The sequence below is a fragment of the Ixodes scapularis genome, unplaced genomic scaffold (assembly GCF_016920785.2).
Source record: "Ixodes scapularis isolate PalLabHiFi unplaced genomic scaffold, ASM1692078v2 PGA_scaffold6__148_contigs__length_123643588, whole genome shotgun sequence".
Taxonomy (NCBI): Eukaryota; Metazoa; Arthropoda; class Arachnida; order Ixodida; family Ixodidae; genus Ixodes; species Ixodes scapularis.
In genome coordinates this window covers 123,430,414-123,453,220 of record NW_024609881.1, presented here as the reverse complement: position 1 = coordinate 123,453,220, position 22,807 = coordinate 123,430,414, and the positions used below count along the sequence as shown (strand labels likewise).

Sequence of the window (22,807 nt, the reverse complement as noted above, 5' to 3'; positions counted from 1 at the left end):
TTCGGTAAAGTGTCATTCGGTGAAACGTGGGCGGTCGCTAAAACATTCGATCAAGTGAGTGCCTCCCCAGGTAACGTGTGGCGCCCGTATCTGCACTCTCCCGCATGAAAAAAAATGGCGGGTCATCCCATTGATAGCGCCTTTTTTTTTTCTTTTTTTCTATTGGATGATCTGGGTACTGGAAAGAAGAAATAGATCGGTATTTACGTTCTTGCGAAGAGTTTTCCAAACGCCGCGAGAATGGCATGCTTTTGCATCTCGACAGTTTTGTGTTTGTTCTTTTGCCTTTTTGAACGGCTGAAACGTAGAGGGGCATGGTCGAACCTCGCGCTAGATGAAAACTACCATATCGTCGGTTCACTGAAAAGTGGTTCGTTTCTTCGCACGAACACGGTCATGACCACTGTAGTCATGACGACGAGACAACAGCCAGGCGTGCGGCCGTGCGGCCTTGCGGCTACGGTTGGCTATGCCTTCGCTAGGAGACGTGAGAAACGCTAGTCGGTTGGAGCAGTTGAAGCGTTGAAGCAGCTAGAGGGCCAGAGTGCCAAAACAAATTTTTCGTTTGATGTTTACACGGCGCGATGTTAGTATATCAAAGTTCTCGGTGACATGTCGCCAGAAATACCTCCAAGGTTGGAAATATTGCCCGTGCAGTCCAATTCCTAGCCTGGGCCTTCACGTTGAATTCGCTCCTACGTCTGTCGCAAATATAAAAGCTGCCAAACAAGAGCAGAGTCGGTCAGAACGACCGAAGTGTAGCATAGGCGGCATGTGTGGCACTATTTGATCCCAGGGTGTGGCATTTCATTTATAACTTGCTTTAGAATCGCGGTCAGCATCTTCCCCAGTGGCGCAATTGGTTAGCGCACGGTACTTATAAGACAGTACTTGTGAGTTATGCCGGGGTTGTGAGTTCGAGCCTCACCTGGGGAACGTTTTTTACTACTTTTTATTTTTGCTGGGAAAACGTTTATAGTAACTCCAAATGACTTCCCGATGCCTATTTTCACCCTGTTTGGGTTTTGGTGATTTTGGTAGAGCTGCTCTAGCGCCTATATATTGGCGGCCGATAAACGTCTCTTCGTTGACGTGAAGCAGATGCGAATCCTACACGTAGTATTACGTATCACCATTACGTTGTAAGCCCACGGGACTTCGGTGAATTGATCCCATTGAGAACAGCGTCTCCAGCTGGTTGCTCGTCCAACCGCAGCGGGAACGGGAAGCGCTTTGGTGAGGGGTGCCTTCATGTGCGCTTCGCTTAGGGTGGTGGCATCTGGCCATTTTGTCCCACGCGTTTATTTTTCGTTTTTGTTCAAAACCCCGCGTGAAAGAGCATGTCCCTGCACACGTTTGTGGCGCTAACTGTGCTACGGCGACATTTTGTTTTCGTTGATTTCTTTGTATTTTCCCCGTGAGCGCGTGCTGTGGGCATCGGGTACTACAAAAGGTGCATCAGCGTAAACAGAAGGACATTGAGGCACCCTATTGAGGGTCCCTCGGTTGTCCTGCTCAGCGGGCAAGCCTACAAGCCCCTCTATCCTGAGAAAAGTGGCGCCATTCATTGTTGTGGAAACACTCAAGAGTCGAGACACGTGCCGCGCGCCACTTCTGGGAAGAGCATGGCGTCTGAAGTCTAGCTCAGTGTTGTGCTGTGCCGCCATGATCTTCCCAAAACCTGCACGTGGCACGTGCCTCTTGCATGAGGGCGCTTTAGCTCAGCGGGCACGGCGGAACTGCTCGCGATCATGGCTGGCCGGCAGGGCCGTACCCAGAAAAAAATTTCGGGGGGGGGGGGGGGGGGGGGGGGGGGGTTTCGCGGGGACAACGGCGGCCAATTTGAAAGTGTCTATTGTCTTATTTTCGCCTATGAATCATGTGCATCGGTGGCATATAATGGAGAGTTATAGCAAACCGGAGAACCGGTCCCGGTTTGGTACCCGGTAGCCGACCGGCGCCACTGCTTGTGCGCAGAGGTGGAGATTAAAATCGGCTGGCTGCAAGTGCACCGACCAGGGCCGTACACAGAAAAAAATTTCGGGGGGGGGGGGGGGGGGGGGGTCAGAACCCCCTAACCCCCCCCCCCCCCCCCCCTGGTTACGGCCCTGGCGCTGGCGACATTGGCGCACGCACCCAGGATTTTCGTCTTGGGGAGTGGGGGGATGGAAAGTTTGATAAGTGATCTTCGCTGAGCCCGGAGGGGCCATACTTGGGTAGTGCTTCAATTACAGTAATGGAATTATTGAAATTTAATTACTTTTTGTAATTTGTAATTGTAATTACTTTCCGTTCACACTGAAAGAATAAAAACACAGAAAATACACGAGGGACACACAGTTCTTTCATATGTCTGTCCCTCGTGTATTTTCTGTGTTTTTATTTTTTCAGTGTGAACTACTTTATCCAACGCGCTCCGCTATGTGTACCTAATTACCTTCGGCTTAAAGTAATTATAATTTAATTACTTTATACCGTCAGTAATTGAAAATTTCAGGCACAATTACAATTAGTTTTGCGAGCCTTTGCGGAGCCGACGGAACCTCTCTCAAAGCCTCAGCGCTCGCGCAAACGGCCTAGCGCTTGGTGACACACTCGAAACACAACGACACGCACGGGCTGCGCATTTTCAGAACCGATTTGATACCCAGGGGGCGTGGCCAGTGACGTCACGGACATCCAAATAACGACTTCCATTTGACGTTTTAATTATTTTAACGTCAACGACTTTTTTTTTTTTTTTTTTTTTTTTTTTTTTTTTTTTTTTTTTTTATGCCGCCGACTGCATTTTTAGATGTCTGTCGCTCAGCGTGTGTGTGGCCGGGTGCTCGGCGGTGTCCGCGCTTGTGCGTGTGTTCAACATTGCCGCCTGTACTCGTCGCGTTCTCAGGAACATCAAAATAAGCGTTCTCCATTTTCAAACTTCGCCCGGTGCCGTCCGTCACTCCTGTTGCAACTGAATATTACGTGTACCGGAGGCGACAGAACCCAGCCGCAGTAATTTTGTACGCATTTTTCTGGAGCTGTACTTGCGTGTAATACGACGGATTATCGCCTTTGCATAGAATATCTGCGAAGGCCGTGCAAGCGGCGAGCGAGTAGCCTTTGACTCGCATGACTGGAGCACCCGCTGCAGGAGCGCTCGTGCCGCGTGATCCAAAGCAACTAGCTGGCACTTTTAGCACTGTCGTCGACAACATATATCTTTTTTTTCGGTGTTAATCGTAAAAAAGAATTGTCGTAAATATCGCCAAATGTCCCAACAAAACAAAATGTTCGAAAACAAAAAAATAAAAAAAAAAGTATGTTTCGACTGCGGATCGAAACCGCGACCGCTTGGGCATGAGACAGGCATCTTACCTCTAGGCTACGCTCAGCTAACATCGTTTAAAAAAATTTGTTTCATTGAGACTTTAAACACTTCGAATGTTCATTTGCAACAGGAGTGACGCACCGGGCGAACGAAATTGGAAAAACGCTTAGAACGCGACGAGCACAAGCGGCGCGTCGACAAAACACACCAGCGCGGACACCGCCGAGGACCTGAACACGCACACACTTCCCGACCGACCGACGTTTCAAAACGCAGTCGGTGGCATCCAAAATAAAACGTGTTTCCGTTAAAATAACAGAAAATATAATTTTAACGCGAGTGACGTGATTGGACATCAAATCGGTGCGTAAACATGCCTAAATATTGAAAGAAAATCGAGCTTCAGCTTTCAGCCGAGGTTGGAAATTTTCATTGTCTACAAAGTTATTTTTCTTTTTTCTTTTTTTGCCATTTTTTTTACGTTTCTTTTTTCCAGTATACTGTCGCATATTTGTATCTGCATTATTTTCAAGTTTATTTGCTGTTGGTTTTGCTTCGGATATTATTTGCATCCTCATTTCGGAGAATGACCTTGCACCTGCCAATATTGTCACCAATGATTCGGGAGCCCCAATTCATAAGTATTTCTGAGCCATTATAATTTCAACTCAATGTAAATAATTTACAATAACATGATGTTTGTACGTGAATGGGGTCGTATTAGTGCGTGCGGATTTTAGTTTTATATTAACACTATTAAAATATTCATATATGACTAATTGTCACCTTTTTATTTGTTTGGCTAACAGAAGTCTGTTAACCCAATTTTGTTTTTCTTTGACGATCTGGCGTCTTTCAGCGTATGGATTAATTTATTATTTTTTATTAAAGATATATGACCATAGTACTTCATTGCCTCGTCAAGCTCTATCACGAATTTAACAAAATTCATAAAAGCAAAGTACAATACGTGTATGCAGCGATGCATAATTAAGCTTCCTCAAACATTGAAGCAAGGAATGAACAATTAAGTGTGTTGCAATCTATACCAATTGTTTGAAGTTACATGGCCGAGGTCGGGTCGCTCTCAGAAATAAGTAATTGTAAAGTAATTGCATTACTTTCTAAAAGTAATTTGTAATTGTAATTAATTACTTTCACGTAGTAGTAATTGTAATTGTAGTTAAACTACTATCCCACTGAACACGAAGTCGTCCATTAGACGTCTAAAGACGTCTTGGCAAGACGAGCAACGGGTCTTGTGTATGTCTTGGCAAGACGTGATACCCTAAGACGTCTTGAGTCATAGAGGGTATGGAGCAAAGTAATTGAAATTGTAACCAAATTATACAAAGTAATTTACTCATGTAGGCGAGGCGGTTAGACGGGCTTGTCGGGCTCCAGCCCACGGGAAATTGAAAAATTCCCGCTTATGCGCGCTGCCGTTATTTTCTTCGCCCGTTTCGATTCTGGTGTTTTCAGCTCGCCTGCTTCTTCCAAAGGATAGAGCTGCGCAGACGTTCACGGCGCTCCCTCCCAGGAATCTCCAGTGAGAGGACGTCGGGGTGTTCGCCTATGGGCGGCGAACAAGTCCTACGTCGATCCTTCGCCACATAATCACACTCTCGCCCAAACACTCGCGCGAACAGCTCGGTCAGGCGACAAAACGTTTGCCCCTTCGCCTTTATTCTCTTTTTCTTTTTTTAACAGCGGAGCTAGTTTCTTCAGTTTCGTGTCCGTGGACAAACAAATCTCGACACAACCCTCTAAACAGGTACCGCCATCTATGAGCGACGGCGGTAACCAGACAATCGCTTGCCGGTTGTCTGGTTGCCGCCGTCGCCCATAGATGGCGGCACACAGCTCCGTAAAGCCCCTTCGTGTTTCAAAAAGTAGCGCAAGGTGCGTCGATGCACGAGCCACGTGCAACGTGCAGCCCTTGGGAGGTCATGGCGGCACAGCGCAGCACTACAGCCTCTGGACTAAAGGCCAAAGCCACAGGCCGCCAGGTACAATCACGTTCCACGCTATACTATGACACGCTTAAATTTGGGGTGCACGAATAATGCTCTGAATACAAAAGTTCCGCATCATTTCTATTGCTTCGACGCTGCAAAGAGCATATATGTCGTGGCTTTCTTTGCGTTGTAAAATTGTTGAGTCACTCAGTGCTCTTCGATTTAAAACCGCTGTCCACCCGTTCCCTCATCAGTGATCCGAGACGCGGGCACCGATGCGTGTATCTAGGTGAAATGCCGCGCGATTTTTAAGTGGCTCGTGATTGGATCTGGCGGTTCGTAGCTTTTGCCTTTAGTCCATCGTAGGGTGAGACGAAGTATAGCAGCACTGAGCTAGATTTTAGACGCCATGTTCTTCCCAGAAGTGGCGCGCGGCACGTGTCTCGAGTATTTCCACAACAATGAATGGCGGCACTTTTCCCATCATAGAGAGGCTTTACAGCTCCGCTGCTCTTCCTTCTTCTCCAAAATAAAAAAAAAAAAAAAAAAGCTGAATTCTTTTTTTGTCTTATTTACAAGTTTTTATTGTTCTCGATAAAGTCGCGTGCATTGCCGTTGAGTACAAAAAGCGCCACACAAGGACGAAACAACGCAGCCATGCTTCGTTCTACAACGTGTCCCCTGAGAATAATAATAATAATTGTGCGTGTGTTTTGACTGCAAAAATTCATTACGCATTGTCGAACGCTCATTCTCCGCCCAATGTGTGGCGCTTGCGGTTCGAACCAGATGCCAAAGTTTCAGAACTAACTGTCATCTCGTTTAAAAGTCGGGAGTGGTTTTCAACGGGCAAATGGGGCTCGTGTTTGGTAGCTGGCGCCATTAGCTCCATATGTATGCCGGAGCTCCGTCGGCCGCCATTTTCTCATTGCAACTTTTAGAAAATCACTAAACCTTTTGAATAAAAAAAATCGTAAGATTTAGTTCTGAAACTTCGGCACCTGGTTCGAACAGCTAGCGCTACATTTGGGCGGAGAATGAGCATTCGGCGATGCAGTCTATTTTGCAGTGAACAAAACATGTAATCATGTCGTATTACACCTGAGACTGCGGTGGAAGAAATCGGAAGAACTTTCAGTAGAAGGAACAGACACAGAGAACGTCTCAAACATGTAAATTATTTCTTGGGACACCCCGCGCTTGTTTCGCCCTTGTATCTTTCAGCGTACACACATCGTGTCGCTGCAGGATATCAGTAAAGTGTAAAAGAGGGGGCTCAACCGAGCGCGAATATAACAAATGACGAGCGTCGTGGGACTGAACAAAACATTTGAATTTTATTGAACAGAAAAGTCACACAAACGAATCAAAACAGACAGACAGGAGGCTCCGTCTTTAGTTCAACGAAGCGTCTAACTAAGCACCACAGAACCACTGGGGTCGACTTGTTTCCTAGTTAGTTAAAAGTGTCAAAACCCACAGGAAGTTAAAAAAAAAAAAAAAAAAAGCATGCAAAACAACACAAAAAAAAAGGTTAGTTTTTTACAAAGGCGCCAGATCGGCTTCTTCGGGTATGTCTTCGAGTTGGCTCTCCTGGCTTACGGCAGCCTCGTGAAAGCCGGCGTGGAGCAGACTGACCAGGACGCAAGCCGCCAGGGACCAGACCGCCGCAGTCCAGCCATCGGCCACGTACAGGATGGGCAAGACAACGGACGCCGCGCATGCGGCGCGCTGCGCCTTCGTCAAGACAACTCCCGTATTGAGAATCGGCGCGGACTCGTCGTCCTGGTGCACCTTGAGGACCCAGCAGAGTCCCGCACAGCCGACGACGCCCACGAAGAGCCCCGGCGACGCCAAGACGCAACAGACGAAGAACGCCACGAAGACGAGTTCGTAGTTGCTACGGTACTTCTCCAGGTTGGAATGGACCCGGTGCCCGAGCTCCTGGGCAGTCTTGGGGACCGAGAGCTTCGCCGTGTCCAGGAAGGGCCTCCAGGGCTGGATGCTGCCGATCTGATTCCTGATCCAGGAGAGGACGATCCGTCGCGGGTCCAGATCTTCCTTTTTGGACGCCGAGCGCCGCTTGCGGGGCGGCATCGGGGTGCCGCAGCGTGACGTGGACGCCAAGGAGGAGTCTCCGCCGGACTTGTTGATGGGCTCGGCGGCATCGCCTCGTTCGCGGTTCATGGCCCTTGGAGGAGATTTGGAGGGACTCGACGACGCTGATTTCACGAACGGGATCGCGTGCGAAATCGTGGCGTTCGAACAATGCCTCGCGGGATGGCAGTGATGACGATACTTTTCTGCTGGGCTTGAAATAATCGGGCGAGCTCCTTTTTTCTTCTTCCTTTTTTTTTTTTTTTCTTTTTCAGTTTTTTAGGTGGCGGGTTTGCAACCCGCCCTAGTGGCACAGATGTCCCATACACATCCACAGGACATCCCTGGAACGTCGGGACATCCTGAGGATATCCGGGGGACCATGTGTGCTGCTTGGGCGGCCACCTGGAATATTACGACAGAGTTTGGCCTTCGCCAAACTTTGTACAAGCTAGGAACTACCGCGTGTCCCAAACAGCGGCCAGGCTCTAGAAATCGACCGCAAAAATCGGTTTCTTTACTTATCGCGTTCCGATTTTGTGCAGCGTTGGCCACAGGTGGGGCATTTTTTCTATAAAATTCGCAAAGAGCGAACTTAAAACACATGTACGACGAAACCGTCCGATCCGACGTCCGACCACGAAATAGGCGAGGGTTTTCAACGCTCTCCGATGCTACGAAAACTCTCGCCCCCCAAGGTCATTCCGGCAGTCCGCACGTCGGATCGGAAGGTTTCGTCGCACATGTGTTTCGCCCTTTACCTAAAAAAAAAAAAAAAGGAAAAAAAAAGAAGAAAGGCTTAACTTTTATGGAAACGCCGCGAAGCCACCGGTCTTCAAATCATAGGGCGCCCTGTGGTTTGAAGACCGGTTGTTCCGCTGCGTTTCCATAGGGGTTAAGCCTTTTTTCTTTTTTTCCTTTTTCCTCAGGTAAGTTCGCTCTTTGCGAATTTTATAAAAAAAATGCACCACCTGTGGCCAACGCTGCACAAAATCGGAACGCGATAGGTTAAGAAACCGATTTTTGCGGTCGATTCCGCATTGGGGTCACGGGGTACATTGGCCCGTGTATAGCTTGTAGCGTCCACCGCGGCCGCGTCTCGAGTTCAGAGCCGCAGCCGGCCGCCGTCGCATTGTGGAAATGTGTGGTAGACAAGGGGGCAGGAGGGTAAAGACAGAACGCGGCAAATCCGGCGGTGCCGAGAGAAGGAACGAGAAAAACAGCGACAGAAGATAGGAGAAGGAAAGCAGACGAAAGGTTCGGCGTGTTCGTTATGCCGCGACGAGCTCAGACTGCTCGAGCGCTTCTTAACTTTGTTTAGTTTTATACACTGCGCGATTCGGGTGTTTTCCTGCAAAGTAGACTAAACGAGAAAGCGACAACATGGTACAGACTTTACAGGTGATGTTTTGCTGCTTCATTGTGCCAGGCGTCGACAGTGATATGGGCCCATCGGGACAGCCAGCTGGGACCGATGATGTCCGCGTCTACGTCCCGCCGTTCCGAACGGCCCCAATGTAATAATAGGGAGTTTTCGTAGACCGCGTTGCCCCCTCCGCTAAGCGTTCCGCAATGAAGAAGTTGCTACTGCGCCTGCGCGCCGATAGCTTTGACTGTGGAGTTCCCGCTATCGTAGCGGGTTGCGGAGGGCCTTGCGGGACGGCGAAAACGATCTACGAAAACTCCCTAATAGGGAGTTGTAGTAGATCGTTTTTCTCCTCCGCTACGGTATGCCTGAAGAAAACGCCGCAGCTGCGCATGCGCGCCGCCAGCCTTGCCTGCATAGTTCAAGGTCTTGTGGCGGATTACGGAGCGCTATCCGGGTGCTTAGCGGGCTGCGGGGACGGTCTACTACAATTCCCTAATAATAATAATATTTATTCCGGCTCAGGACAGCCGCGACGCCGCAGAAAGGCCGATGGCCCATACCATAGAGGTCTGCGACGCCGCACAATACATGGTTGAACAGTCGTGAATATGTACAGATGGCAATGCGTAAAGGTGTGAAAATCGGATGAATATACTAACATATGGAAAAGGGGGAGAGGGGGGGAGGTAGGGCAGAGGTCTATGGAAACACACTTGAGGCCTGCCGGCAGAGAGCTCTAATGTCCTCGGGGTCATCGGGAATGTCTCCAGTCAGCTCAGGGGGCAGAAAGCACCAATTCCTGGCTGCGCGCATCAAGCATGACTCGAGGTGGCGTAGCGTACGTGCCAGGAGAGGCTGCATCTTTCCGGTGCGGGAGTTGAAGCGAGGAGCGTCCGAGGGCTTCATTGGGGTTCCCATCAGGTTGCAAGAGAGGGAAGCCACGTCTTTTCTGTGTGCGAGGCTGTGCCAGTTAGCTCCCCGTAGGTGGGTCGTCGTAGATATGTCAGGCCTGTAGGGTGAGAGCGTGGAACGAGACACACTGCGCCTGTAGAGCGTGTAAGCAGCCCTGCGCTGCACACTCTCCAGGGCTTGTTTGAGGGAATTCTGGGAGGGGCTCCACACAGATGAGCAGGACTCTAGGTGGGGTAGCACCAATCCCGTGTATAGGTGCCGGAACGCGCTCGGTGGCATGCCACGTGTGACATGTGTTACAAAGCCTAGTGACCGACGCGCCTCTGCCACAATGCCCCTTATGTGGCCTCCGAAGCTCAAATGGTTGTCGAAACTCACCCCCAGCTGAGCAGTGCTCTGGACCCGCTGGAGGGGAAAAGAGCCCAAAACAAGGGGCGGGGGGGGGGGGGGGGGGGGGGGGGGGCGGGCTGTTTGGGGCTAAGGTGAGTGTCATTGTCACACTTTTCTTAGCGGTAAGTGGGAGAAGGTGGCCACATGAGGCAAGCATCTAGGTCGGCTTGAAGTTCGAGGTAGGACCAAATGCGTAGGACTGAGATGAGTTTAGGGGCTTAATCGGTGTCAGGTCGTCAGCGTACAAAATTCCTGTGGAGCGCAGGACTTTCGTGACCCCGTTGATGTAGATCGAGAACAGAGTGGGGCCAACTCACTGCCCTGAGGGACCCCTGAAATAACAGCACGAGACGTTGATGCAGAGCCGTGGAACAGCACGCGCTTGTCCTCCCGGTGACCAGGCTAAGCAGCCATTGGAGCAGAGAGCCCTTGATACCTGCCTCGAGGAGTTTCTGAAGCAGGAGTGTCAGGAGCACGGGACGCGGCTCTGCATGGGACCTTTCCCGCTATACTCCGTTCCACCTTCAGTCTGAGCGCAGTGGACGCCACAGGCCATCCCAGCCGATCCAGCTCCGGGAGAAAATCGCGTGACCTGCCGGTTGGGCAGAGGGACACAGGGAGCTCAAGGTCACATGACACCCTCCCCACACTGGATTGGCTGGGATTACTCCTAGCGTCCGCTGCGCTGCTAATGAAATGCGGGACTAGCTGACCAGGGGGGAGGAAAGGGGGGCATCACGACTGCGAAAACCAAAGAAAAAAAACTATTAAAGAAAGTTTTTCTAACACGTACACAACGAAATGTGACTCTGCTAACACATTTAATAAACTGTGCTATCCGAAAGCATTTTTTGCTCTTGTTTGTCGTGTGTGTGTGTGTGTGTGTGTGTGTTCATTACAGTGTATGTGGCGGTTGGCTAGCAGGCGCACATGCGTAAGGGTTAATTGTAACCTTTCTGCTTAGCCACGCACGCTGCCATGTAGACAGAATATCCTGCGCAAATAAATTAAAATTATACACCGTAAAATTGTATTGCATCAATTAAGCACAAATAGTTTTCACTCCCAATTTTATATATATGGGTGTTTTCATCTCAAATCGTGCAGGCAAAAAATATCGAATTTTTAATTTCGCTGGAAAAAAATTTATGTTATGGCGTCGTCTCTAAGAACGCAGTAGCCACAAACCGCAAGTTCGTCGGATTTTTTGTTCTCGACTTACGAATTTTATAAGAGGCCGCGGCGGAAAGCCCGGAAAGCAGTGTTTTTCACATCCGTCGGGCGTCGGATGTTTCGCTCGATTTCCCGCCGTAGATTTTCAGTCCACATTATATTAACTTTTTCCAAGCACTATGGAAACACATTTAAAAGGCTCTAATACCATAAAATAATTTTATGGTATTGAGTTGCAGGCTCTTTGCCTGCAACTTCTGGTGGGCAATTTTATTTTGCTATATTTTTGCCACCAAGGGGAGAGGCACAAAGGCGCATGCTGAAGTGCAGAGGTACCTCAGCGCATCCACATCGGAGCTCCTGCAAGAACGATGGTCGCTTCCCGCAATGCTTGAACACAAAATGGCGTACAATCGCGAAGATCCACACCATTACCAGCGACCACCACGCTTCCCCGTGCCCAGTTGGTTGGAAGCGCCATGAGTTGCATAGCAAATTTTACAACTGTGAAATGCGGGACATTTTGAAGATTTCGGTATTTCTTGCAGGACGCGGGACACAAGCCCTCAGCCCCGTGGCTTTGGGACGCTTTGTGAATTCGCGGGCTCAAAGCTTTCGACATAAGCGAGCTAGATTTATTTTTGCCTTTGCAGTTCGGTTTTAGAAAATTTTGGTGTCTGTTTAAGTATTTATTTGTGTATGCAGACAAATACTAGCGGCCAGTGTCGGATCTTGGCATTTCGCATAAAAGGAGCGCGTGCTTTGTTGTCAAGGGGGTTAGTTGTTCAGAACGAGCGAATGAAACAAGATGAAATAATCTTGCCCAGCCAACAGTCAGCTCTACCAATTTTGGCTCCGCCAAGCGCACTTGAAGATAGGGAAAAAGTCCAGATTTTTCTTTAGATTTAGACCATTTATTATCGCGGGTTTCGGACATTTTCGACAGCTTTTGACATTTTTTTTTCTTCTTCTAAACATCGATTTCATATAATCACCTGGCCACCATGTGCTCCCACGTGTCGCAAAGTAAAAAAAGAGAAACCAAATGCCAACGGTTTATCCACAGTGAACCAATCCGAGCCGAGGCGAGCCAAAATCCGCAAAATCTACGTTCTCCGAAATCATGGCGGAGATCATAGCCCAATCCGTATCTGAAGACTATTCGAGCCACCAAGAGCTTGTGGCTCACGAAGGCGAAGTCGAAGTGCCTACGGTGTACGAAATCCGGTTCGCCGACGATCCGACCGAAAGCACACTACAGCGGAAATGTGAGTCCCGCCGCTCGTCCGCGTCGCTGAGGCGGGCGGCATTGGCGCCCTTTCTGGTGACGCAGTTTCTTGGGCCGCCTGGGCCGGGAGACCGCGCTTTCGGCCGAGTCAAGTCGGTGCTCGGGTGGCTTGAAAGTCGCCGCAGTAGCCCTTCGTTTGACCGGGGTTGTTCGAATTGCCTTCTGCAGGGTCGCCGGCGGTGACCGAACAGTTCATCCTGCTGCGCCACGAGAAGCGGCGGTTCTTCAATGGCAAGAGAAACACCACCAAGGCGCTGTACCAGTAAGTGCCCTTCGTTTGAACGACAGTCGTGTCCGTCTGTCCTTAGCCCGCTGTCTTCCGGAGCTGTGCTCGAAACAGTGAGACATATGATCGTGCACCGACCTCGCTGGGGCGGCCATATTGGTGCTTTTCACGAGACTCGTTTGCGGAGTTTGTCTGGTCATCCTTGTTGGCGCATTCATTCCACTTCTGGAGCCAGGGGCCCCATGTTACGCTTTTTGGACTCGCACGGCGACTAAGGAGAAGGAAGTGACGTCAACAACGCAGCAAACGCAGATTGGACGTTTATTGGTGAGATCCGCTGATGATGAATTTCCCCAGAAGAAAACAAAGCTCACTTTTTCTTTGTTTTTTTCTACGGAAATTCGTCATCAGCGACTCTCACCAATCAACATCCAATCTGCGTTTGCTGCGTTGTTGACGTCACTTCCTTCTCCCTAGTCGCCGTAGGAGTCCAAAAAGCGCAACAGCCCCTGGTCTCGTCGCGAACCACGTCTCGTCAGAAGTCATGCCTAACATATGGCGGCTCGAGGCGGCTTTCGATCCTTACAGTGCTCTCTCAAATCGGGGCGTGTTTTCTTTGTAGTCGGTGTTAGGTTAGTGACACCATTAGTGTGCGACTTCCTCGCACACAATCAAATAAATGTGATAAAGAGATTAATGTGATGTAACATGCTAACCCCAGTTGGTACGAGCTACAACGTGATGCAGTGTGGCGCACACGGCACTATATGTGCAGTCTACGGAACGCTCCGCATAGGCACGTCGAGAAGAGCGCAAATCCCCACTTCTCTGTCGTCTCCATCGAATGTCGGCCAGCATCTGTCACAATGGTATGCAGTGCTACCCGACGTTTGCACCACGTTTGTGAAGGCTGCTTTTTTCGCAGTTTGCCTCACGGTGGGGCCGGTTACATTAAGCTCGTAGTTTTGGGCCAAGTGTGCCACTGCTCCAAGCTCTATACTGGGTTTCAGCTTAAGTCCAGACGCAGCCCATGCTACAAGTGCAAGCTCCAGGCTTTCGGTGCCCCTGCCAAGCATGCGCGCTCGCGCAGTGCAAGCACTGTTCAGGACCACATGCTCGCACTTGTAGCGTCGGCTGCGTCTGGACTTAAGCTGAGACGAAGTATAACCACCGGGGCTGAAGGTGCCGACGCCATCTTTTGATTCCGTTGGACTACCATAGTATGTGAAGCAACGTGTGGTTCATTAAGAGCAAAAGATCGTCGGTTACAAGGGGTTGTAAGAGCCAGAGATCGCTGTTCCTTTCAACGTCGCACCCATGGGAGAACACAGTCCCAAACATTATAGCCTTCGTAAAAGTAATTAATCGCCGAGAACCAGGCACCCGAAACGAGTTCGAAAGGTGCGTGCCCGATGTGCTACGAAAGGCTGGTGAATAGCTGTCCACGTCATAATGTTTACATTTGCATCTTTAAAGGCAAAGGAAGACACCACATTATAACCCTTTTTTTTTTTTTTTTTTTTTTTTGCAAGCCGCCTCGGTGGCTTCGAGGCGAGAGCGCCGGCCTACGGATCCCCAGGTGGCGGGTTCGAATCCCGACCGAGGTGCCCGCAATCTGACGGAGGCTTATTGCGGAGAAGGCGCCGTGTAACCGAGCTTTCGGTTGCACGTCAAAAGATCCCCAGGTGGTCGAAATTAATCCTCAGTCCTCCGCTGGGGCGTGCCAGATGCCCGTCGTAGGTTTGGCACGTAAAACCCCCAAATTTGACTTAACCTTTTTTGGCGCTGCAAAGTGCCCCGCATTTTGTATAGCGTGTGACATTGCATTTCCCTTGTTCCGGTGATGAGCTTGGAAGCAAACTAATACATGGAAAAGTGGCCCACACAAGTACAAACACGCGAACGTCGGGCAGTGCGGTGACCTTGTTGGCCGGTAGCAGACGTCGGGCTTTGCAAAGTATTCTGTAGGTGGTGCCGGTTTTACCCTGTCGCATCGCGGCTTGTATTGACCAAGAAGGGTACATTGGCGCATCAAAAATTTGTGTGAAAGAAGTCATATTTTTCGCCCACAATGTGCGAAGAAACAAAAGCGGCAGCTGTACTAAGGTCGTGCGATGCGGGTGGAATGGCATCGTCTCGCATGCGACGTGGTTCGTAGCCATCCTGGTTGGCATCGTGGATGCCGCTGACGACCGCCACGAGCGCTCGGTGATGCGTGAAGTAACTGGGTAAGCTTGGTGGAAGTTTCTAAAACCATCCAACATTATGCGTAGCAACTGGATACTGCCAAAGTGGGATTTCGCATAATGCGAGTAATGTTTGAAAAGGAAGTCTTTCAAGCAGATGACAGGAAGACTCTCCCCTTGACGTGTCATTACTGGCACGATGCCGGGATGCCTCGCTCTTCTCTCTGTGCTGCACGGCCGACGGGAAAAGCCGACTTCCTCTTTTCGTGCCAAGAAGGGAGAGAAGGGTTTCTCCTTCCCTCTCTTCGCACTAAGAGGGGAAAGAAGAAAGGTTTTCCATAATGGCGACGACAGCCTAGGAGCTCGAAATCTCTGCAAAGTGTCTCCCATAAAGGGTTATCGCTTTAAAGCAAAAGAAGAAAGCTTACGAATGTACGAAACTAACGCGCTTACGAGTGCCCATTCCGGGCTCGGGCTGCCTACGCCGCGCACGGCATGTTTTCGTCTCCAGCCTCGTTGGCCGCCTTCCAAATCTCATTCGAAGAGATCAGAGACACCCACGTCGCCTAATGACGCGGACAGAGCGATGCCGGCCACTGGTAGGTTTACAAACTGCAAGGTCCTTTGCCCCGGAGCGAGATGGAGTAATTTCAGAATGCGGCCTTTATGCAAACGCCAGCACACGCAACATTTGCCTCGGCACGGGCCCTTCTAAATTGTCGCGCCTAGCGAGTGACGTGGCATTTATGTTGGCGAGCATCGGGACGGTGTCGAGCCATTTTTGGCTGGGCGCCGGACGGTGCCGCTACGTCTCCGGCCAGTGTGTTTGGCGTTTCGTCGGGCCCATGCGTGAAACATGGTCTCCTGGTGGCAACAGACGACATCACAGAAGCCGGTGTGCATTGTGCCGCTGGATTTCGTGGCAGTTGGTGCGAGGAGGCCCGCCAAGAAGTAGGAGCGAATGCGAGCATCCCCATCGTTGCGGTGTCCCGATTTCTCGCTGGCAAAGCTTCCGCAGACGGTCAGGCAGGAGACCGACCCCCAGCAGACGGCCGCGACACCGCCAGGGTGGTGGCGGGCAACGGCGTTGCACTCCTACGACGTCCTCGGGCGGAAATGGAGGAACTGCCTTTCGGGACGCGACAAACACGCCGGTCGCAGACACGTTCCTGTATTGCCACCGCCACTGTCGGCGGCGGCGGCTTGCACTCTGGCGTACTCACGCGCGGTGCCCCGTTTGTTCGTCCCCGCAGACAGATCCTGGACGAGATCGGGCTGGGAGGAGTCGTGTCGGCCGACCAGGCTCGCAAGAAGTGGAACAACCTGATGGCCAAATACCGGGTCGAAAAGATGGAGATTGTGAGTAAAACGGCAGTTGGGCCCAATGCTCTTAGATCCGTCGGTCGACGAGCTCCGTGGAAGAGCGTCGTTCGAGAACGGTTCTTCTCCATGGCCTGCACGCGGGCGGGTATGAACGGAGAGTGTCCCTCGCGCCACCGGTGGCAACGCCTGAGCGGGCGACGGAGAGGGACCGTTTTTAAACGACGCTCTTTTTGTGCAAACTTTACGCTTAGGATGAAGATCACACCAAGTCACTTTACACCGCAGGCGATGTGCGTTCAACGTTTCCACCGCTCGTGTCCGTAGGGTGAGCCGTTGGCGTAGCGAGTGCCACCGAGCAGACAATTGCCACGAAAAAGTGCCGGCCGTTCTAGGAAGCTTGCCGACCAATTTTGATGTCCTCATTTGGGCCTCTCCTGCATTTTATTTCGGCACGCGGCTAATGAAATCGAATGTGGCACCTTAACCTTTCATTTTTTTACAATACCCGCAGTAAAGTTGGCGTCGTGGCAGATTGCGAGTGGAATCCGGATTAAGTTCGGAAAACATTAAATTTGTGCAACCCGATTTTTCGGGAAGTATCTGACAAAGTAAGGTGAAAGTGATTTCTAACATAAGGAGTCGAGTAATTAATTAGATTTCTACGAAAATAGTTAGGAACGTTAATGCATTCCATTGAAGGCACAGTGGTCCCGCGACATTGGCAAATGGCTCGATTGTCCGGTTGGAGTGAATGTTACGAAATGTAATATTGCCGGAACGGTCGGTGGTCTTCACTTTACGCACAAGCGTAGCGCATGGTGCCGGCCTTTGGCATTCCTGCCCACACGCTTGTGGCTCCGCTCCCACATCCAGCGAAGCAAACTATAAAGTGCACCATTTAGCGAGCCGTAAGTTTTTCTTTGCAGTCCGGGAACAAGGTTAGTATTATGCTGATTACAGTTTGCAATGCTGGGAGATAATATAAAATGGTCAGAGACATGTTCTCAAGCGAGCGGTCATTTGCGACGGGGAGCAGCAAGGGTAGTGTCCGTTACTGGTCTCAATCCAAAGGCACCCTGAGAACCAACAGGAAGAACTATGGAAGAGAGAAGAAGCGAAGGGCTGTGTAGTTGCAACTAACCCAAGTCGTGTTAGAGCCCTCAATCCCTTTAATTTTTTTTCAAAGCGCAAAATGCTTTTTAACAAAACTTCTGATCCTGAAATTGTGTCTGTCCGTCAATTGAGGTCACGTTGCCTAAACACATATTCAGTCTCCGCGCTTAGCAAGGAAATTGACGTGACGAGACTTAGAGACTAACTTGGAATTCCTGCTAGCGGAAAAATTGTCATCGCATGACTTATGCACCGATTCAATTTCCCGCTGACTTTAGGTAGCAGAAATATCGATAACTTTTTTTCTACAGAGTCATTTTTTCTGCCAAATGTATTGGGAAAAGTGACTCTGTAGGAAGGTCACGTGAAGTCAATTTTCAAACGTCAAATTCGTAAAACTGTATAGGTTCTTCACTCCCTGCAATGACTGGTTAAATGTCTCATAAACAAATTTAAACAACTTTTGTTTAAAGGGATGCTGACCCGAAATTTGGAGCTCACAAAACAAGGCTGGATGGATAAGATAAGCGGGACGGTACAGCGGTATCTCTAACGGATGGCTGTATTCTTGGAAAAGAAGCGCACGATTGAATGAGGCCAACGAGACATCTGCGTCACAATTCTGATTCCCTCTCCTCTTCGCTTCGTCCCCCTCAGCAGGTGAACTGAAGCGAGAAAAAGGGAAGCGAGGTCGCTTCACTTCATTCTCAACTGTTTTAGGAGAATCGTGACGTCACATTCCTCGCCTCATCGCTCCTTTCTTTTCCAAAAATACGGCCATCCGTTTGCCATAACCATGTAAGGGTGATGTTTCGGAATTTGTAGCGTCCCGTTTGACGCTTCTGCGGCCTAATTTTGTGAAATCAAATTTCGGTTGAGCATGCCTCTAAGTGCCACATTTTGCGTGTTATGGGACTTTGGAGATGAAGGTTGCCACCAATTTGTTTCTACTACATCTGAGAGCCACGCTCGCTCCGAAAATGAAGCTAGAACTCAGGTTGAAAGCTGGGCTAGTTGGTGATCGTTGTACGTAATGGAATAAAACAGCGCTCTGTCCTGTCTGGTATGTCTCTTCCTATTTCTATCTTCGCGCTGTTTTATTCCATTATGAAGCTAGAAGATTGGGTGCCGACCCCGGGAGCAATACTTTGCCGCCGCTCGGCATTTTTGGAAGCCTCTCCCGCAATCCGTGCCCCGCCGACCCGAGACGGCCGCAACGCGCCTTTTTCTTCGGGGCCGCGTTCGCGGTCGTTCACGAGTGGATCGGAGCCGCGGCTCGCTTCGAGTCTTGGGACGAGCCCGGACGTGCTCTGGCACGCAGGAGCGCAAGGAGAGTGAGGGGGACCCCGTGCCAGAGGGCCTGGTGTGGCCCTACTTCAAGCTGATGGACACGGTGATGAAGGACATTGACGGCACCCTGTCGGTGCTCATGCCCTCGCCCCAGCCCCGGGTCCAGTTCCTGCAGCCCCGCTACGCCATCCCGGGCCTGCAGGGCTCCGTGGACGGGGAGACCCTCGTAGAGACCGGTGAGCACCCGCCCGCCCTCTCCTCCCGGGGGGGTTAAAGACGGGAATGCGACGGAAGAGCGGAAAAAGAGACAGTGCGATAGATTAAGCTCTCTCGTTTTGCTACAGGGAGAGAAGTCATTCGAGTGCGTTAGACTTTATTTTTATACCATGCTCTATGTTCTCCCGCAAGATAAAGCTAGGAAAATGCTCGATATGGACCTTCCAAACGACGTCTTCCTACACTAGGTGGATATCAAAGTGTCGCCAGCATTATGGTTTCCTTCAGGACTGCCGACGTTTGCACCCGTGCCCCGCCGGCCGAAATGTGTGGGACTCTACGGTACGTTGCCCCGGTTGCCGACGAGAAGAGCGTTTTGTTAGTTTGCACGCACGGGTGAGGCACGGCGGAAGGCCGGGAGAATGTGCCGGAGGCATTCGAAAGGGGTGCACCTCGCATCCCGTCGGCAATCGTCTTTACGTTGACGACGTCTGGTCCCAAAAATAGAGGTAACGCGTTTGCGACCCAAAATGTGTTTTATTTTTCCTTTTTCGGTCGGTTGGCTACCCGCCGGGCCTTCTCTCGCTCCCCGTTTCTGGTGCTCTCGAAAGCCGGTTCGCACCCCGGCGTCGCTCTCTCAGCTTCCTCACTCTGATCTATCCGAGGCGAATCTTTAGTTTGTAAAAATGATGTGATCCACAGAACCCTTTTTATGTCTATTGAAGTGCCAAAAGTGCGTCGATTGAAACAAACTCTAAGCGCTCGTCTGGGCCGGGCCAAATAACCCGCGCGGTGCTATTTCACCTCTGCCAATGCTTTCCTCTTCTCCAACTCGACAAGTTAATTTATTAACCGATCTATGATTTTCTGGCGTCGCGTCGGCATTGTTGCAGTGGCGCAAAATGTTTATTATTTGTTTTAAATTGTCAAAGTCCCTTAAGGGCACGATGCCGTAACCACGTCCGAACAAGGTGCGGCTCGAGGACGTCCGTCGTCAAGGGAGGACCCGGAGCGGCTGTGCTCCCCTTGCCCTCTTTTTTGCTCGCGGGAGGGTGAGCCACGGTCGAGTTGGGTCGCCGCCCTGCACGCGTCCCTCGACGTTTGTGGGAAGGGCCCTCGCCCAGCTTTTAGACGAGCAGAGCGATCCGGGTGAGAACGACTGCGGTCGGCGGGGAGCGTCTCGGGCGAGTCCCATTCGCTCTGACTGCGGTACCTGGAAGGCACCTCCGACTGACCCGTTTGGTGTCCCGCCCGTGTATCAAAAGGGGCCGCAACCACTAGCCTCACGAACCTAGCGGTCGGTCCTAGAAGTTCTGGAAAAAGTGGGAGTAATGCGAGCGTCTCAGTCCTCCTCTCAACTTCTGGAGCTTCCGTCGAGCCGGTGAGCTAACCCATACTGGAACAGGCGTCTGCCACCTCCACCCCCGCGACACTTGCGCAGCGTTGCAAGACGGAAATGGAGGGACCCCTTTCTTACACGCGGTAAACACTCTGGTTGGAGGCACGTTCCAGGCACCGTACCCCAACGTCACCGGCGCCGATCCTCGGATCAAAGTTTCTTCCGCCAACGCGCGAGCGTGCGGCAAAGGCCGGTTTCACGGGGTTCCCGGTACCGGAGAGGCGGTGTGCTAACGGCCCCTGCGGGTGGCGCTCTACTCAGTGTGGTCGTCGGCGGACGCAGGGGGCCAGACGCTGCACGCCACGCTGCCCTCGTCCTCGCACCTGGCCACGGCCACCCGGCGCCGCATCCGGCGGGAGATGACCTTCGAGGAGCGCCTGCTCAAGGCTGTGGAGGCCGGCAACGAGGCCCTGGACCGGGTGGGCCGCTCGGTCGAGTCCCAGGGCAACGCCCTCCTCTCGGTGCTCCAGAGGCTGGCCGACGAGGTCTGCAAGGCCTCCTAGCCTCGGAGGCCATTAAACCACCCACGCTTCCTCGACTCTGGCCCGTTCCTCCCCGGCTGCTGCGTCGGTCGGCCCGTGCGTGTTTGGCGCCAGCTGTGGATGTTGTTTTTATATTTTTGCGCGGGATGTATTTAACGGAGCAATAACACCTTGAACAAGGGCATCGTCGTTGGTGGATCCCTGAGGGGCAAATACATCGAAGCTCGACGAGACAGATGCGTCTGTCTTGGCGTCGCACTCGTTCCGAGGCACTGCACGAAACGCTAGTGGCGATGCTGACGCAAGCTGCGTGGATCCGCTAGTGATTGGAGGGGGAAATGTTGAGGGGACTACGTACCTTTACGTCCAGGGACTGGTGCTGAAAGGGAACCCGATGCCTGTCCCACCGCGCAGTCGACAGCTACCACCGAGGGCGATTGCCGCGCTCGGTTCGCCAACGCTGTACCAAAAAAAGACGGTCCCGGTATCCGACGCCATTTATGGGGAGACGGGGATCCCCAACGAGACACCGCGGTTGAGCGAGCCATGGATGTGGAGTGCCTGTGGCGCCTGTCCACCCAAGAGCTAAAGATTGGCCCACCGGCAACCAAAGTCGTCGCCAGTGGGCCAAGCTCGTGCGCTGCCTGTCGTCGCGAGAGATCGGGTCGGAGCTCTCCACAGACGGACGTCTGCTTGGATGAGGGAACGGTGATTGTTAGAGTCGTGGGAGTCACTCGCGTCGCAGCTGGACCCGTTGCCAGGAGTCCACTCTGGGACTCTCGCCGGACAGCCATCCGCTCAAAAGAGGAAATGCCCGACTGTCCCGCGCGATCTGTCGCGAGTTCTCCAAAACTGGAGACGTGCGAGGGAGTAGGCCAGCAGGGTGGCATACTCTCCCCGACACTGAAAGAGCAGGCCCCAAGTCGGAAGACTCCGGCCGGAACGTCCGTAGCTTACACCTTCGTAGGGGGAGGGAAACCAGTAACCCCCCTATCGTGAAGGCCTCGTCTTCTAGCTGGTTAAAGTTGGGATTTGTGTAGCCGATGCATCGCGAGACCCCCCGCTGCTGCCACCCTCGCCGGCCGTGCATCGCATGAAAGCGCTTGGGTGCTCTCCTCGCCCGCAGGTGACACTCGCACATTCTTTCTCTCCACGATGCTGCTACGTGGGTGAACGTATTGCATCGTAATGTGATCTCGAGAGAGGGTAATAAAGCCGCAAGTAAGGATCCCAAGTTTTCTCAAAAAACAACAATCTTGGGTCGTGGTATTTCTCACCTTGCGCATGCGTCACTATACTCGGCACCATTGATAGACCTCTTTCACAGTTATGGTTCACAGTTTCACAGCGATTCTTGTGGCCAAATGATGCGCGAAGCATCTTGGGTACCGGTTGGCCACCGAGTTTCGGTTAGCTAGCCCTCTTCGTGAAATTGCATCGTGACCCAATACGGTGTTTGCATTTTCAAATATGCGACTTTCGTTAAGTTTGAAATACTGCAGGCTAAAGTTGAAGCTTGGACAAGTTGGTACGACATACTTAAAAGATTAAAACAGCGCAAAAAAACGACGGACCGGATGAATTTAGTTGCGAGTCAGCGCTCTGTCTGTGTCCTCCTTCATCCAGTCCGTCTGTTTTTTTTTGCGCCGTTTTAATCTTAAGTGCTGCAGGCGTTGTCTACCGACACGGATTGAATGCTGGGGCAGATTTTTTTGGGCTGTCTATGTCCCATAAGCAAAAGTAGCACTAGCGGTTCGAACCTTAGCCAAAGTTTCAGCACTAGCTGTCATCATAGCCGCTTCCTGCCCGGCAAAGAACTTGACCACAAATATGAAACCTTTCGTGCAATTTCAAACCATTGAGTGCCTCTTATAACATATCTAAAAGCTAAAAAAAAAAAACAAAGCCGACTCATCGCTTTCAGAACAAACCTACACAAATATGTGGGTCGGGCTTTTATTTATTTGATTCTCACCAACTGTAAACAAACGGTCCCAAGAGAAAACATTGCTTCGCAAACACATTTGCCTCGCAGGGAAGTATGAAATAATTTTAAGCAATTCCTTTCATTT

The 22,807-nt window shown here is 51.2% G+C and overlaps 2 protein-coding genes and 1 non-coding gene across 4 annotated transcripts; 2 read left to right on the top strand and 1 right to left on the bottom strand.

Moving 5' to 3' along the window:
- The first annotated feature begins 844 nt into the window (after positions 1-844).
- On the top strand, positions 845-936 carry Trnai-uau. The gene is given in 2 exon segments: positions 845-882; positions 901-936. It is a non-coding gene; the product is annotated as a tRNA-Ile (tRNA).
- A 5,877-nt stretch (positions 937-6,813) lies between these two features.
- LOC8025777 (prenylated Rab acceptor protein 1-like) lies at positions 6,814-7,584 on the bottom strand. The gene has a single exon (XM_029969715.3). The coding sequence runs from the start codon at positions 7,456-7,458 to the stop codon at positions 6,814-6,816; it is 645 nt and encodes a 214-aa protein (XP_029825575.1). The 5' UTR covers positions 7,459-7,584.
- A 4,689-nt stretch (positions 7,585-12,273) lies between these two features.
- On the top strand, positions 12,274-20,791 carry LOC120844537. 2 transcript variants are annotated; one of them, XM_040216359.3, is made up of 5 exons: positions 12,274-12,480; positions 12,669-12,762; positions 16,166-16,271; positions 18,670-18,874; positions 20,515-20,791. In XM_040216359.3, exons 1-5 carry the CDS (start codon positions 12,336-12,338, stop codon positions 20,754-20,756), a joined length of 792 nt encoding a protein of 263 aa, XP_040072293.1. In that variant the 5' UTR covers positions 12,274-12,335; the 3' UTR covers positions 20,757-20,791. The 2 variants fall into 2 exon arrangements, with proteins under 2 accessions (XP_040072293.1, XP_042150571.1); XM_042294637.1 differs by having other exon boundaries at positions 12,275-12,480; positions 20,536-20,791.
- Positions 20,792-22,807: the final 2,016 nt, after the last annotated feature.